The 15642-nt window shown below is 43.3% G+C and overlaps 5 protein-coding genes across 7 annotated transcripts in view; 1 reads left to right on the top strand and 4 right to left on the bottom strand.

Annotated features, from left to right (window-relative positions):
* Nucleotides 1-2527: 2527 nt before the first annotated feature.
* On the top strand, nucleotides 2528-2976 carry LOC108922289 (histone H2B-like). The gene has a single exon (XM_018732336.2). The coding sequence runs from the start codon at nucleotides 2530-2532 to the stop codon at nucleotides 2902-2904; it is 375 nt and encodes a 124-aa protein (XP_018587852.1). The 5' UTR covers nucleotides 2528-2529; the 3' UTR covers nucleotides 2905-2976.
* Nucleotides 2977-5790: 2814 nt separating this feature from the next.
* On the bottom strand, nucleotides 5791-6207 carry LOC108922271 (histone H3). Its single transcript, XM_029250714.1, has one exon. It carries the CDS (start codon nucleotides 6199-6201, stop codon nucleotides 5791-5793), a length of 411 nt encoding a protein of 136 aa, XP_029106547.1. The 5' UTR covers nucleotides 6202-6207.
* Nucleotides 6208-6970: 763 nt separating this feature from the next.
* On the bottom strand, nucleotides 6971-7357 carry LOC114910266 (histone H2A-like). The gene has a single exon (XM_029250685.1). The coding sequence runs from the start codon at nucleotides 7355-7357 to the stop codon at nucleotides 6971-6973; it is 387 nt and encodes a 128-aa protein (XP_029106518.1).
* A 629-nt stretch (nucleotides 7358-7986) lies between these two features.
* LOC108933339 (histone H1-like) lies at nucleotides 7987-8604 on the bottom strand. The gene has a single exon (XM_018750733.2). It carries the CDS (start codon nucleotides 8602-8604, stop codon nucleotides 7987-7989), a length of 618 nt encoding a protein of 205 aa, XP_018606249.2.
* A 2334-nt stretch (nucleotides 8605-10938) lies between these two features.
* LOC108922323 (unconventional myosin-Ib-like) overlaps nucleotides 10939-15642 on the bottom strand; it is a 28270-nt gene continuing 23566 nt past the window's right edge. For 2 of the 3 annotated variants that reach the window (XM_029255100.1, XM_018732395.2), the window contains exons 25-29: nucleotides 14813-14919; nucleotides 14537-14669; nucleotides 13834-13986; nucleotides 12945-13075; nucleotides 10939-12705 (exon numbers count right to left, since the gene is read on the bottom strand). In XM_029255100.1, the coding sequence (XP_029110933.1) occupies nucleotides 12576-12705; nucleotides 12945-13075; nucleotides 13834-13986; nucleotides 14537-14669; nucleotides 14813-14919 (654 nt within the window). In that variant the 3' untranslated portion in view covers nucleotides 10939-12575. Of the gene's footprint in view, nucleotides 12706-12944; nucleotides 13076-13833; nucleotides 13987-14536; nucleotides 14670-14812; nucleotides 15480-15642 lie in introns of those variants that run through there. The other variant, XM_029255103.1, reaches the window with a different exon arrangement.

Below are 15642 nucleotides of genomic sequence, written 5' to 3'. Positions count from 1 at the left end.
AGGTTGTCCCTTGTCTCTACTCCTGTTTGTGGTTTTCATGGAAAGGATATCAAGGCGTAGTCGAGGTCAGGAGGGCATTCTGTGTGGGAGTCGGAAGGTGACGTCTCTGCTTTTTGCAGATGACATTGTCCTTTTGGCACCGTCACATGGCTGCCTCCAGCACGCACTGGAACAATTTGCAGCTGAGTGTGAAGCGGTGGGGATGAGGATCAGCACCTCAAAGTCTGAGTCCATGGTTCTCTCATGGAAAAGGATGGTATGCCCCCTCCAGGTAAGGGGAGAGTTTTTACCCCAGGTGGAGGAGTTCAAGTATCTTGGGGTCTTGTTCACAAGTGAAGGAAGAAGGGAGCGTGAGATCGGCCACAGACTGGGAGCAGCAGCAGCAGTAATGTGGTCGCTGTACCAGACTGTAGTGGTGAAGGGGGAGCTGAGCCATAAGGCGAAGCTCTCCATTTACCGGTTGATCTGCGTCCCTACCCTCACCTATGGTCATCAACTCTGGGTAATGACCGAAAGAATAAGATCGTGGATACAAGTGGCTGAAATTTTTTTTCTCTGGAGGGTGCTGGGACTCACTCTCCGTGACAGGGTGAGGAGTTCGGACATCCGGGAGGAACTCGGAGTAGAGCTGCTACTCCTCCACATTGAGAGGAGCCAGTTGAGGTGGTTTGGGCATCTGATAAGGATGCCCCCTGGGCACCTCCCTTTGGAGGTATACGGAGCACGGCCAACTGGGACCAGGCCCCGAGGTCGGCCTAGGACCCGCTGGAGGGATTATATCTCACAGTTGGCCTGGGAACGGCTGGGGATCCCCCAGGTTGAGCTGGAGGAAGTTGCAGGGGACAGGGGTGGCTGGGTCTCTCTGCTCTCCCTGCTGCCACCACGACCCTTTTAGGACAAGTGGGACAGAAGATGGATGCATGGATGGATGGATGAGTACAGTATATGACAACTATAGCTGCACAGGTTCAACAAAAGGATAGCCACGCTTCATACTGATATCTAAATGTGTGATAACATTTATCGCACTCTCTCGACAGCCACCGTGAAAACTACAAAAAACAAAGACATAAAAATATTCAAGCATACATCTTTCACACAATTTAAATTCTCTCATATTAGCCTCTGTTAACACACCAGCATGACCACGTTGTTACAACAGAAATATAATTAACATGATAAATATGCACAAAACAATCACATTTTTCCACATAAAGCAAATCAAGTCATAATAACACAATATAAACTAAAGTGACAATTACCATGTGGGCCCTTTGAACCTTCTGCAGAAAATGTTTCAGAAGTTATATTTTGCTGCTGCATGTCCTTCCTCTGCATCCATAACACCTTACCCAGAATTCAACATTCCCTCTTGCAATTAAACTCAGATCACGTGACCCATTAAACTAAAATGACCCATTTTCAAAGAGTTACATTCTTAACGTCACACAATATTTATTACCTTTTAATAATTTGAAAAACTAACCAAACTCTAATGAAAGAAAGTTATAACAAAAAAATGGAAGTACATCCAGTGTTGGGCCTTTTTCATCATGGAGTCAATAGAGGTGTCCTACATCATGTCCTGGGAAATTGTAGGACCCAGGAACCTCAAGGATTCCAGGGCTGATGTGGTGCTGTTGAGAATGGCGGGGAGAGTTCCTCCTGAAGTCCACAATCATTTCCACTGTTTTGAGCGTGTTCAGCTCCAGGTTGTTTCGACTGCACCAGCCAGCTCAACTTCCCTCCTGTATGCAGGTTCATCATTGTCCTGGATGAAGCCGATAACTGTTGTGTTACCTGCAAACTTCAGTAGGTCGTTGGAGGTGCAGTCATACATGTTCTTTCAAAATATAACTACCTTGAGCGTACTCAAATAAAGGTTATATCACAGCAGAGGAGAAGATTCTTAATGACAGTTACTCTACTAACATTTGCACCGGTCTACATAAAATCCTACTTAATATGGCTTAACGTGTGCCTGGACCAGCTCCCTTCAATATTTCAGGAGAGCTCAGGTGTGCTTATAAGCTAAGAATCCTGTAATACATTTTATAGCTCAGGTACAGTCTTGTTTTTTGGTTTTCAGTGACCGAAATACTGTGGTTTAGTATGACCATCTGTGCTTCATGGACAAAAATAAAAGTTTTAACAAATCAGTTCTGGAAGCAATAGCAAGTATCTCGTGAAGTGTAGTAAGAAAAAACAAAAATGCTGATGTAATGCACTCATTGTTTTTTTCTCCGAGATGTACGTCGCTTTGGAGAAAAGAGCCTGCTAAATAAATTAATGCAAAGGTAAAATTCAGCAACGACAAGGGCCAGGCACTGCAGGAAGATTTGTTCCTTCCTGAAAGGCTTTTTATGCGCCTCAAAGGTTTAACCAATAGAATGTCAATGTTGTCGGGCAGACTTTACTTCTGCCAATGATAAAGCTGCTTAACCGGGGAGCTTATTTGCATAGAACTAGGATAAATAGAGCTGTGTTAGCGCGTTTGGCTTTATTGTTCTTTCTACCAGTTGTGGAGCTATGCCTGAACCTGCTAAGTCAGCACCCAAGAAGGGGTCGAAGAAAGCCGTGACGAAGACGGCAGGCAAAGGAGGGAAGAAGCGCAGAAAGTCCAGGAAGGAGAGCTACGCTATCTACGTGTACAAGGTGCTGAAGCAGGTCCATCCCGACACCGGCATCTCTTCTAAGGCTATGGGCATCATGAACTCGTTTGTGAACGACATTTTTGAGCGCATCGCTGGTGAGGCTTCACGTTTGGCTCACTACAACAAGCGTTCGACTATCACTTCCCGAGAGATTCAGACTGCCGTGCGCCTTCTGTTGCCTGGTGAGCTGGCCAAGCACGCGGTGTCTGAGGGCACCAAGGCTGTCACTAAATACACGAGCTCGAAGTAAAGTCACTCAGATAAACCAAAGGCTCTTTTAAGAGCCACCTATCTATTCATTTAAAAAGCAAAATTTCTTTCATTCAGCTGTTTCATATGGCTAGTAAATATGCGTTATTACTTGAATGTGTCTCGTGTTCTTATACAGTTAACTTATTCTTTCAGCGAAAGCTTAGATTCAAAGCGACATACCACTCAAAAGTTTAACGGCTTTACGCGTCTCCGCGCGGGATCAGGTGTCTTATTGTGAAGATTTGCAAAGGGGAAACCGCGCAGTCGTACTCCTCAGGATTACATGAGTAAAAGCGGGAGGGGAGCTTTCCGTAGGAGGCTGACATGGAGAGGTCGTGCATACCGTTGGATAGAGGAACACCACGTCACACGACAATATGAACAGTCGCTGCTGGTTGAGCCTGAGTAAGCGGGAAACGTTGCGAGAATGTCCCACGTTTGGCTCGTTATGGGTATGTTGTAAGGAAGGTGTAGATGAGTTATATTTTGAAGCCAAGAAGGGGGATTGTTATGGGAAAGAGACTTTGTCTTGACAATGCGTTTTATGTAATAGCTTTGTTGACCAGCTGTAGGAAATGTGGTTTCGGATTTGTTTGGTTGTAAATTTGTCGATTGTTTTTGTGTATTGTATTAACTTTATTAAAGTTTAAAAAAAAAAAAAAAAAGCTTATGGAGTTGCCACGTGTTGTGCTACATGTCACCACGTTTGAACCACATGTCAAGCAGTCCACCTTTGCCCCTGTCCTGAAGAAACCGCAGCCTGCCTACCTCAGTGACTATTGCCTAGTAGCCCTGACTTCAGTTGTGATAAAGTGCTTTGAGAGACTGGTCAGAGACTTCATCACCTCTGCATTATCTGACACACTAGACCCACTTCAGTTTGCAAACTGTTCCACAGAGGATGCCATCATGTACCCCCTTCACACAGCACTGAGTCATCTGGACACCAGGAAGGGAAATTATGTTGAAATGCTGTTTGACTACAGTTCAGCATTTAACACCATAATTTCCTCCAAGCTGGAGGACCTGGGACTGATCTCATCTCTGTGCCAGTGGATGTCCAACTTTCTCATGGACAGACCACAAGCAGTTTGGATGAGCAGGCATGTCTCACCCACCCTCCCGCTCAGCACTGGAGCCCCACAGGGTTGTGTTCTGAGCCCCCTGCTGTACTTGCTGTACACATGACTACGTGGCTACTTCGAACTCCACCGCCATAATCAAATTTGCTGACACTGTTGTGGTGGGCCTGACCTCTGACAACAATGAGAAGGCCTACATGGAGGAGATAACATGTCTGGAGCACTGGTGCTAGGAAAACAACCTCCTCATGAACGTCAGAAAGACTAAGGAGTTGATTGTGGACTTCAGCACAAAGCAAGAGAGAAGCTACCAACCTCTCATGATCAATGGAACTCCAGTGGAGAGAGTGGACAGTTTCCAGTACCTGGGTGTTCACGTCACACAGGACTTGTCATGGTCCTGTCATGTTAACACCTTGGTGAAGAAGGCCCGGCAGCGTCTCTACCACCTTAGACGCCTGAGAAACTTCAGACTGCCTTCTAAGGTGCTAAGGAACTTTTACACCTGCACCATTGAGAGTATCCTGACAGGAAGCATCACAGCTTGGTTTGGGAACAGCACCCAGCAGGACAGAAGGGCTCTACAGAGGGTGGTGCGCTCAGCTGAAAATACCATCCGAATGGAGCTCCCTGACCTGCAGACTATCTACTGCAAGCGATGCTGGAACAAGGTCAGGAAAATAGTGAAAGACCTCAGCCATCTGAACAACAGACTCTTCTCTCTGTTGCGGTCAGGGAAGCGTTTTCATTCCCTAAAGGCCAACACAAAGAGGATGAAGAGGAGCTTCTTCCTTCAGGCTGTTCGGGCCCTCAACCAATACAACACCAAGGACCACTCCATCTCTGCTATTTGAAGTTCTTAGATGTTTAGCAGGTGTTTTTGAGAGTAAGCGGCAAGTTGTTAATTCTCTGCCTGTTGGCAGGTTAGCTAGAGCAACTGGTTTTGTGTGGGCAGGAGAGAGTAGTGTTATGCAAGGGCAGATGTGCCCCGGTAAGTGGGGTAACACACAGGACTAGAAGCTATTGACTGATGTGGGCAAGCAGCTCCAGGTTCCGCAGGTCATTGCTGTTACTACACTGAAGCTGGACATGGTGTTATATTCAGAGGATGAGCGTACTGTGTACTTTGTACAGTGCTGTTCCAGGATGCTATTGGGGAGGCATATGAACAGAAACTGTTAAAGTATGCTGATCTGGTGGCATCATAACAGGTGTTAGAGCTACTGGACGATAGTTGTTGAGGAAGGCAGGCTGGGGTTTCTTCAGGACAGGAACGATAATGGACTGTTTGAAGCATGTGGGGATGACCGACAGGGAAAGGGAGAGATTGAATATCCCCGTGAACACTGGTGCTAGCTGCTCAGCACAGGCTCTAAGGACTGGACCTGAGGTGCTGTCTGGTCCTGCAGCCTTTCTGGTGCTTATGCTTCTGAAGGCTTTCCTCATGTCATGCTCCTAGATGGTGAATACCTTAGCCACTGACTTGCTATACTTCACCAATACTTATGTCACATTTCACTGTAATAAAAATTCTCCCCCATAAGAAATATTGTGACTAGAACCTGATGAATTATGGATAAACCTTTATGCCACTAGTGGTGTGGGAAATATAGTTATTTACCCAAACTTCGTACGAAGGGAGAATCAAAATCAATTATTTTAAACTTTAGCACAGCAAGGTAAAAAAAAAAAAAATCTAATGCCGAAATTGAAACGGAGCAACTTCGCTTTTTCAGAGATAAAAATGAGGTGGCTCTTAAAAGAGCCTTTGGATTTTGTGACGAGTGTCTACAAGGAGAACTTCAAGCGCGCTCTCCGCGAATACGACGGGCCAGCTGGATGTCTTTGGGCATAATGGTCACCCTCTTGGCGTGAATAGCGCACAAGTTGGTGTCTTCAAACAGGCCAACCAGGTAAGCCTCGCTAGCCTCCTGCAGAGCCATGACAGCGGAGCTCTGGAAACGCAGATCAGTCTTGAAGTCCTGGGCGATTTCTCGCACCAGGCGCTGGAACGGCAGCTTGCGGATCAGCAGCTCCGTGGATTTCTGGTAGCGGCGGATCTCTCTCAGAGCCACCGTGCCGGGCCTGTAACGGTGAGGTTTCTTCACGCCGCCTGTAGCCGGGGCACTTTTGCGTGCAGCCTTGGTGGCAAGCTGCTTCCTGGGAGCTTTGCCACCAGTAGATTTACGAGCGGTTTGCTTGGTACGAGCCATCGCGACAACTAGGCAAGTGAGCTTTCCTTAAACTCAAGGCTCTCTGGAGCGTACTCTTATAAGCACACCAGACCTACTCTGATTGGATAGATTCATCCTACTTTGCTATTGGTCGCATGCTGAACAAAACACGGTTCTCATTGGTGAACTTTTGCCGCGCAAAATAAAAAAAAAATTTAAATAAAACAAAATCCGATATTCGATGCTTTAATCACTATATACAAGATAAAATCAGTAATGGAACACAGCTGCACTGCACAGCTACATGAGAAATATGCTTTGTTTTAAACGTACCATTTTTGTTATTACCGTAATTCTACATGATTTCGTATTCACATTTCATTTAGCACGTTTACACCAAAACCCGTTTGAAACAAGAGAATTTGGTGGGTAGCGCCCATCCGTATTGCTACATAGGTGTTCAGCAGCGAAGAATTTTGTGTTAGATTCATTAGTTCGCCTCACTACTTGTACAGTGGAAAAGAAATCCCCAGGGTACTCTATGAAACGCAGAATAGCTTGCGTTACTAGGACTAGTGCGTGTTTTGTAGTCATCTCGGCTCTTAGAAACTTCTTGAAGCTTGAGCATTATATCCACTTAATATCCAAGCAACCTGTGACGATAGGAGTTGCTCAGAAAGATTAAGACTCACATGTACTTATGGTCATCGCTATACATACATTTGTTTATACAGACACCTGCTCTTTTGATAGCAATGTAGGTGGCTCTTAAAAGAGCCTTTGCGCTCGGACAGCTTTTAAAGAAGATCTACTTGGTCTTGACGGTCTTCTCCGTTTTCTTGGGCAGAAGAACGGCCTGAATGTTAGGAAGCACGCCACCCTGGGCGATCGTGACGCCTCCCAGCAACTTGTTCAGCTCCTCGTCGTTGCGGACAGCGAGCTGCAAGTGGCGGGGAATGATGCGCGTTTTCTTATTGTCCCGGGCAGCATTGCCAGCCAACTCGAGGATTTCAGCAGTCAGGTACTCGAGCACAGCAGCCAAGTAAACTGGGGCTCCAGCACCAACACGCTCAGCATAGTTGCCTTTGCGCAGCAACCTGTGAACACGGCCGACTGGAAACTGCAGTCCAGCTCTAGATGAGCGAGTCTTGGCCTTAGCTCTAGCTTTGCCACCGGTTTTTCCACGTCCGCTCATTGTCGTACAGTATGTTGTTCTTCCTCTTCACATGGAAAGTCGAACGAAGTAGTAAGTGAGCGCGCCTAAGCCCATATTTATATAGACGACCCTTTTTCTCATTGGACAGAAGTATGAAACTACGGCATCCAATCAGCATGAAGAACAATTTTGGCGCTCAAACCCCTCCCATCCTTTGCGCTTTACGAACAGAAATGAGCAGTTGCTGAGTACTTTATAGTTTGCGGAAATAAGCCATTTGTGAAGATGGTTTTTTTTTTTTAAATATAGTTGGTGTTACTTTGAATTTTAATAGTCGATGATAAAACGTTATACCAAATATTGAGGGAATAAATTAATCTCTTAAAACTGGCCAAAATATTATTCAACCGATTGACTATTTTCTTATTGACAGTTTCCCCCCCTCCCCTTATAGCGACAAGTATGCTTTCAAAGAGGGTGATGTGTAGCATTTTATAGTGAATTAAGTGAGCGAAAACGTGTATGCATGCGTCAGCGTGTAACAACATATATATTGTAGCAACATATTTTTATGATACCGAAAGTTTTATGCAGGAAAATTTCTCTCCTTATTAACCACGTGGTGGCTCTTAAAAGAGCCTTTTATGAATACTGCGAAAAGAGCGTGTTCACTTCTTTTTAGGAGCCGCTTTCTTAGCCTTGCTGCTCTTGGGCTTTGCCACTTTGGGCTTGGCTGCCGCCTTTGCCTTCTTGGGGCTCTTGGTCGCCTTCTTGGCCGCTGCCGGCTTCTTAGCTTTCTTAGGGGTCGCCTTTTTAGCTGCCGCAGCGGGCTTCTTCGCCTTCTTCGGGGACTTCTTGGCGGAGGAGGCGGCTTTCTTCGCAGCCACCTTCTTGGGCTTCTTGGCCGCGGCAGGCTTCTTTGCGGCTGGCTTCTTGGCTTTCGGAGCCTCCTTCTTGGCCGGCTTCTTCTTGGTGGCCTCCGCCTGCTTCTTGTTCAGCTTGAACGAGCCAGAGGCGCCGGTCCCTTTGGTCTGGACCAGAATGCCTTTGGTCACCAGGCTTTTGATTGCCAGCTTGACGCGGGAGTTGTTCTTCTCCACATCGTAGCCTGCTGCCGCCAGAGCCTTTTTCAGGGCGGCCAGAGACACGCCGTTTCGCTCCTTGGAGGCCGAGACGGCTTTCACGATCAGGTCCCCGACGCTGGGACCCGCCTTCTTAGGCTTGGACGCAGCCTTCTTCTTGGAAGTCTTGGCGGCGGCGGCTGAAGCTGGAGCGACTTCTGCCATCGTTCAGCTTTTCCCTCTGCAATGAGTCGAGTAACATCGGTCCGCACCTTCAGCTCGAGCTCTTAAATGTCACATGAGAACCGTGTAGACTCAACTCAACCGGCACATTTCGTTTCAAGTAGCATGTAGTCGCTACTTCTGTCTTTTCTTGTCTAAATCGAGTAAATAATAGATTGTCTGCACCAAAGCCAAAAAGACGGAGGAAGTGATTTGGTGGATAACTTCAACTTTTCTCTTCGGGTATTCCGTTATTTTGTTCTGACAAGTCATAAATAACAACGCTTGCACCATTTTCTCAAATTGTTTCCAAATTAGACAGAGGAAAATTACAGTATTGCCCCGTCTATTATCCCAACCTCTTAAGCGTTTAATCAAATAAGATTTTTTCAGCCGCTTAGTCTAAAATGAGACCTTTCCAAAATAACAATCCTTAACTTTTTCCCCAAATTTCCATGATATAGCTTGAAAGTAAAACCAGTGGATCGCGTGCTCTTCAATAACACTGACGGAGAAATTACTATTAGTAATTTAATTAACCTCAATTTTAAATGTTTTCGCATGAAAATATAAAAGTGAATTTCCTTTTAAACATTCAAAGTGGGCAGAGCCTTATGGAAAACATTCACAAACCTTGAATGCGTGGTTAAATTAAAAGCTAGTCTTTTAGCTGAATTTATGGTTTTACAAGTGTGAGTTTAACAGCGAACATACATGTGCAGAGATTTATGAGCCAAAGTTCACTGTGCTTATAGTACCGGCCAGAGCTGGTTAGTCGTTTCGACAGTCAAAAGGAGGAAACGAACTTCTACTTGATGGTTTGGGGGGGGGGGGGGATTCGGAAGCTTTAAGGTATAATCACTGCTATCCCTTCTAAATAAAGAATGACGCTTGGTTGTCAAGCTACCTTATATAGACTGTAATTTGCAAAGAGAACCCCTGAGGTAAGAAATGTTTTGATTGGAGGAAAGTAGCCCGCCCCTGACATTCGAATGCTATTGGTCGCCTTAATTTTACGTCTCAAACACTCGGAAAAAAGAAACGCATTACGATGTGTGAACTGCTGCGCAATGAACCGCTACAATATCATCAAAAGACCATTACATTTACATCGACCACAGATTTCCTAAATATCCTTTTGGGACCTTTTAAAAGAGCTTCTTTACCTTGTGCTATTGGCGCCTGCGGCTAGGGTCGTGACACCACGAGACTGTCGTGGATTTCTATTTAACACAACACTATTGAGCAGTTTACCGAACAGCAGTTAAGCACTTAAATCAACCCTGGGGAGACGAGGCTCTTCAGACAAAAGCAATACACTTAAATACATTTGGAGTGGATGTAAACTACTAACAACTTCTTACTGCTCATATTCCCCATATTTTTACAAAAGATAACTTAGTTACTAAATAGACTTGGCAGTTTCAGATCACATGTGTATTAGGAGAGAAGAAAGACAAAACACGGTATATGATAAGAATAAGGGACATAAGGAACCGAACATGGGGGGCTGCGGTGGCACAGTGGGCTTGGCCGGGTCCTGCTCTCTGGCGGGTCTGGGGTTCGACTCCTGCTTGGGGTGCCTTGCGACGGACTGGCACCCTGTCCTGGGTGTGTCTCCTCCCCTTCCGGCCCTGTGCTGCTAGGTTAGGCTCCGGTTCGCAGCAACCCCGCTCGGGACAAGTGGCTTCAGCCACTGTGTGTGTGTGCCCAACGAGATGGGCCAAGGGTGCCTCGGAGCTGGAGGCTCAAGGTAGCCGTGTGTGTGTGTGACCTCCAGAGTCCAAAACTACAAAAAACATGCTGTACAACCTATTCTCTCACACCTCAGCCTAACTGAGCAACTGTGAAATGACTTAAAAAGAGCTGGTCACAAACTGTCCCAGTCTAAGCTGATGGAGCTTGAAAAATTTTGCCAAGATTAGGCAAAGATTCCAGGGCCAGGATGTGCAATGCTAATAGAGACTAAATCTGAGGCTTACGGCTACAATTGCTGCTAAAGGTGGTCCTACAACTCTGGTGGGTGTATTCAATTTTTTTCTATTTTAATGTTCAATTGATTTATTAAATTGTTTGAATTTCATCTATCTATGCAAGTTTTTCACTTTGATGTTATAGATTACTTCATGAGTGGCAAAAATGGTCAGCTAAATACATCATGGTTTCATGCAGTAACACAACGGAATGTGAAGAAGTCCAATGTGGGGTGAATACTTGCACAAACGTGTGTATGTTTGCATGTGTGTACATGATTTAAGAGTAGATGGAAATATTTAACAAATTAAACTTTTATTTACTTATTTTGAATGAAAAATAGAAGAATCAAGAATAGTCCAACCAGTTCCAGAGCTGAACTGGAGTATCTCAGTGTCTTTGGATTAAATCAATTTTACAACAGCATGCACTGAAACATTGAGGACCAAAATACTACATTAAACACAGCTCAGTACACAACATTCACAGGTGCTGCTTTTTATATAGACACAAAAATAAAGTGCAAAGGTGATCGCATTGCAATTTCCACTGTACTGAAATAAGTACTTCCCTTCATAATACACTTATGCTGGGGCCTATTAGTAAATGCATACTGGCTAAAACTATAATCATTCTTTATTAAAATGCAACTGTGTTATCACAAAAATCATTATGTGGACTAGAAAGCATCTTAAAGTGATTTACCTTTGTATACTGACAGTGTCAGTCATAGAAAATCAATAAAATATTATACTGCAAATTACACTTACTGCTTGTGGAAAGCACAGTTCTTTGGATATCAGACACCTTGTTATACTTCAAATTTAAGTTTAGAATGTAATAGAGATACCATTAGAGAGACTCAAACAATTACACTTATCCTTATATTGCCTTAATTGTCAAAAATTGAGAATTATTATCTCCTGTAATATTAGACAGGCCCCATAAAAATACTGAAAAAGGAATAGAATAGAATATACACACTCTATAATGTTTAATGCAATACTTTGTCTGTGGGGAGAGGAAACATGTGGTTCAGTGGTCAGCACCACCATCTTGAACTCAGAGCACACCTGTGTTCGAATCCTTCTAAAGCGCACTTGATCTGGGTACCAAAATCACATGGTTCCAGTAAATATTGCGTAACTGTTCTAATGAGTTTATATATGCAAGCACCATAGTACTGGATCCTAACAGTGTAAGTTGCCTTGGAAAGAAATGTCTGATAAAATAATGAAAAGCAGCTTCCTCTCAAACAACCTTCTCTCAGATATACATTGATTTGGAGAAAAGCATCTGATAAATGTGTCTGTCTATGTGTATTCATGCTCTATAAAATGTGCTGTGGTCTATTTCTAAAAGAGCTACACTTGGCATTAAGAGAGAGAAAATTTGTAAAGTACAAATGGTGGGTTGACACTGCAGAAAGGGAATGTGTATAATAAAGCATGACATTTGCTTACAAATGAAAATACTGTTCTTTAACAAGATTGACTTTCTAATAATGATACATGCAGTTTTACAATTTCTACATTCGTGTTGATCCCGGTGGGGTGAATGTGTCCACTTTTAATACACCAAGCTATATTTTCAGGACTATTCCCAGGGAGTAGTCGTCTGGCTTTATGTACTCTGTCTGGATATTCAGAGGTTAGGGGGATAAGCAAAGTTGAGACACTATTTAATGTTTTGAGTGCACTGCAAATACTTCCAGTTTGTTGATGGATATCAATAATGTCATTTTACAGTTACATTTATTCATATGGGAGATGCTTTTCTCCAAAGCGACATACAAATCCAAGAACAATTTTATGGGTTGTCCTGCCTTCTTGTGCACATCTTGAGGCAGCAGCCTTCAGCTATGTTGCAAAGTAGCACACAAGGCAAATACAAGATAAATTATTCATTTCATCTAGCAAAAAGGTACAGTGATTGAGTGTAGGTGGGGAAGAGAGAAGGTCAACCACCCCAGAGCTGGTTCATGAAAGTACATGGTGTCTCTATGATGAAGGCACAGACACTTCCAGAAGTCGATTGTTCTTGCGCTTACATGCAGCACTGTTGCCATTTTTGGAACTCCCCTGTATGAACTTCACACACACCTTGTCCTGCTTGAAATGTACTACAAACCTGTTGGGAAATGAGACTTAGGCCAGTAGTGAAAACACAAAAAACATTCCAGTCGATCCAATTCTCTTATTTGTGGTGTCACAAGTCAAAACAGTTCACTTTTATAATGTATTAATAAGCAATGAGCCTAAATAACTTCAAACTGTACTTGTCAGTGATTATTGTACATCCTATGGTTGTGGTAAATATAAAGGAGAAAGCAAAGACTGTATAATTAAATGATAGATAAATTTACTTACTCATCTGAGATGTCAACGTTTATTTCACTCCTCTCGGCAGTATGTGTTCCTGCTCGGAGCAGTTTGGTGATAATCTCAATGAGCCGTTCACTGCTCAGTAAGAAGTCACCTTTGGCTGCTGAAGCAGAGCCCTGTGAGACAATAAGTACAACCTTATTTACCGTGCCTTTTACGGACAAGATCCCAATGCTGACAAGTAGCTACAAGAAATATAACGGCTGGGCAAGTTTTTTTGTGTGTGTAGAGAGCCGAACTCCGCAGTTGCAATAAACAGTTTTAACACCGTGCACACGCAGAGAAGGAGCAAAAGGGTTAAGAAGAAAGGTGGGGACTTTGTTCTACATGTTTGTGGAATATCTGTATGTCTCTGTATTGGCTGCTGTATGCAACAGAATTTCTACCTGGGAATCAATAAAGTATCTATCTATCTATATATACTCCTTCATATGCCAGGGCACGATGTACTCATTATTTAGAATTGGAAGCAAAGTATATATAAATAAAGTGCAAGACTAATGTGACGTAAGTAGGGTAAATTACTCAGTCAATTCTTCATTTCTGATGACTGGAGATCTATTTGTAAACTTGGAATTCTTTGTAAATACGTGTTATTTGCAAGCAACGTGAATATACAACAGTGCAGTATTAATTTATTCAGACATCTGAACAATCTGTGTAAAACCACACATTATGTTTGCAAGTTTCTCACTTTTCATTTGAAAGGAAAAAAATGTAATAATTTCTTTTCAGTGGTAATTGTGCCCTTTTTCCAAGCGCTTCAGACACACCATATTGGGTTAATAACAATGGTGCCAACAATGCATGTCGCAACATAGTTAGGGAATGCTTTTTGGACTTGAACTCTAACTCTAAAATCAACATTGTTCACCTCCTTGATTTTGAGAGCGAAGAAGCCGTCACTTTGGCTGCTGACTGCCACACTGGCAAGGTCGGGTAGTGGCACAGTGGCCTTGATCTGGACACTCTTCAGATCCGCCAGAACAAAGTGCTTCTTAGTCAGGAGAAAGAGCCGTGCTGTTCCCTAGAAAAAGCACAATAATAATCTGGTCACAATTCATAAGAATTTTCTCGACAAAATGAAACCAGTTTTTTTTCTTCTGAAGGTACAAAAATTGCATACTTATACGTTGGTATAACAGTTCATTGTCATGAATTGAAATAAAATAAATTACTGCTGGGTTTCGCTTTGAAGGCTTAGGGTATGAAACGTAAACAAATGCAGGGTGGCTTCAGACCCAAAAAACACCAGACCACAGATAGTAAGAGCAGTAAGAGAATGATGCAGGTTCTAATTACAAAGGCAAAACAATGAAGACAGATAGGGAAGCAGCAATTACTGGACTAGTCCATGCATTATGAACTTCTCCTACTTCTACTTCATACAGTTCTTATATCTTTATAAGGGATAAATAAACCATATGCTCTGTAAGACAGCATGGTGTGTTCATGTGTGCAGAAATGATTCACTTGTTGTGAAAAAATCTAACTGCTTCACTTCACATGTTGGTCCATTAAGCTTTTGCACATTTGACAAACACACTCCAATTACAAAGGGAACAGTTAAGACCTGCCTTGCCATTGGCCCTGTTGATTTTGTGAACCACGTCAGCAAGGATGACCTTTTCCTCCAACAATCCTTTCAGTTTACTGTATTTGGGGTTTTGGTTGATTTCAAGATAGTCCCCTTTGAATGGCTGGCTGACACTGGAACAAATCCGCAAATGAGTTAATAATACAATTTAACAGTGATATGGAAATGAAGTTTATATGTAATAAGACGTTGAACATTTCTGTAAAGTTTTCACATGTAAAACATTGCTGGATATGTCGTGACCTTTTCCATTTACCTGCCAGGGTACAGAGCCTTCTTGTCCTTGAAGATCGTACTGGCATCCAGTTTCTCCTCATAGATGGCCTTCTTTTGTTCTGTAAACTGGTCTCTGTATTTCTTACACTGGTAGTGTGAGAAAAACGTGTATAAAACAGACAAATTACATACTATTAAAATGCTTGACATTGTGAAAACAAGTACGTTCACAAATATAAACCAGCTCATAAAATTTTGGGATATTATTGGTTCAGTGTCATGTTTTCCTCCTGGAACACAGATGCCAGACTCAAGTGCGGCGCTCAGGGTGAATTAAGGGAGATCCAAACTCGTCATAGAAAAAACCATGCAAAGGGTCACCGAGGTGCGAACGTAGGCAAAAGGAGAATCTGAGAGGCGTAATCCAAAAAGACAGGCTGGAGGTCGAAGAGATACTGGGAGGACTTATAGACACGGGACAAGGGTTCGGGAACAAGGAAAAGGAAAGGGAGACCAGGGTAGGTGGGAGACTAGATTTTGGTACATGAGCAAGGAGCAAGGCTGAACGGAGGTTCCGCATCTTGCTGTGCTCTGAGCTCCCCTTTTATGCGGGCGTCCTGTAATCCGCCGCAGGTGTTCCCTGTTGCGTGACAGTGGAGGGCGTGACAGTCAGTAGATTTTGATCAGAATGAACCAGTAAGAATGCTCTGTGGGAACACAAACTGGTTGCGGTGAACTAACAGTTTTGTCCCTGCCACAGATCTATTATCGACTAGGTTACTGAAGAAAAAAAAAAACAGAAAAACAGAGATACTATATTTTGACTGATGTAAAATTTTTGATATCTTTATATATTATATGGTATATGTT

This window comes from Scleropages formosus, chromosome 1 (genome assembly GCF_900964775.1).
Source record: "Scleropages formosus chromosome 1, fSclFor1.1, whole genome shotgun sequence".
NCBI lineage: Eukaryota > Metazoa > Chordata > Actinopteri > Osteoglossiformes > Osteoglossidae > Scleropages > Scleropages formosus.
The sequence above is the reverse complement of the archived record's forward strand: the minus strand, read 5'-3'. Positions and strand labels throughout refer to the sequence as shown.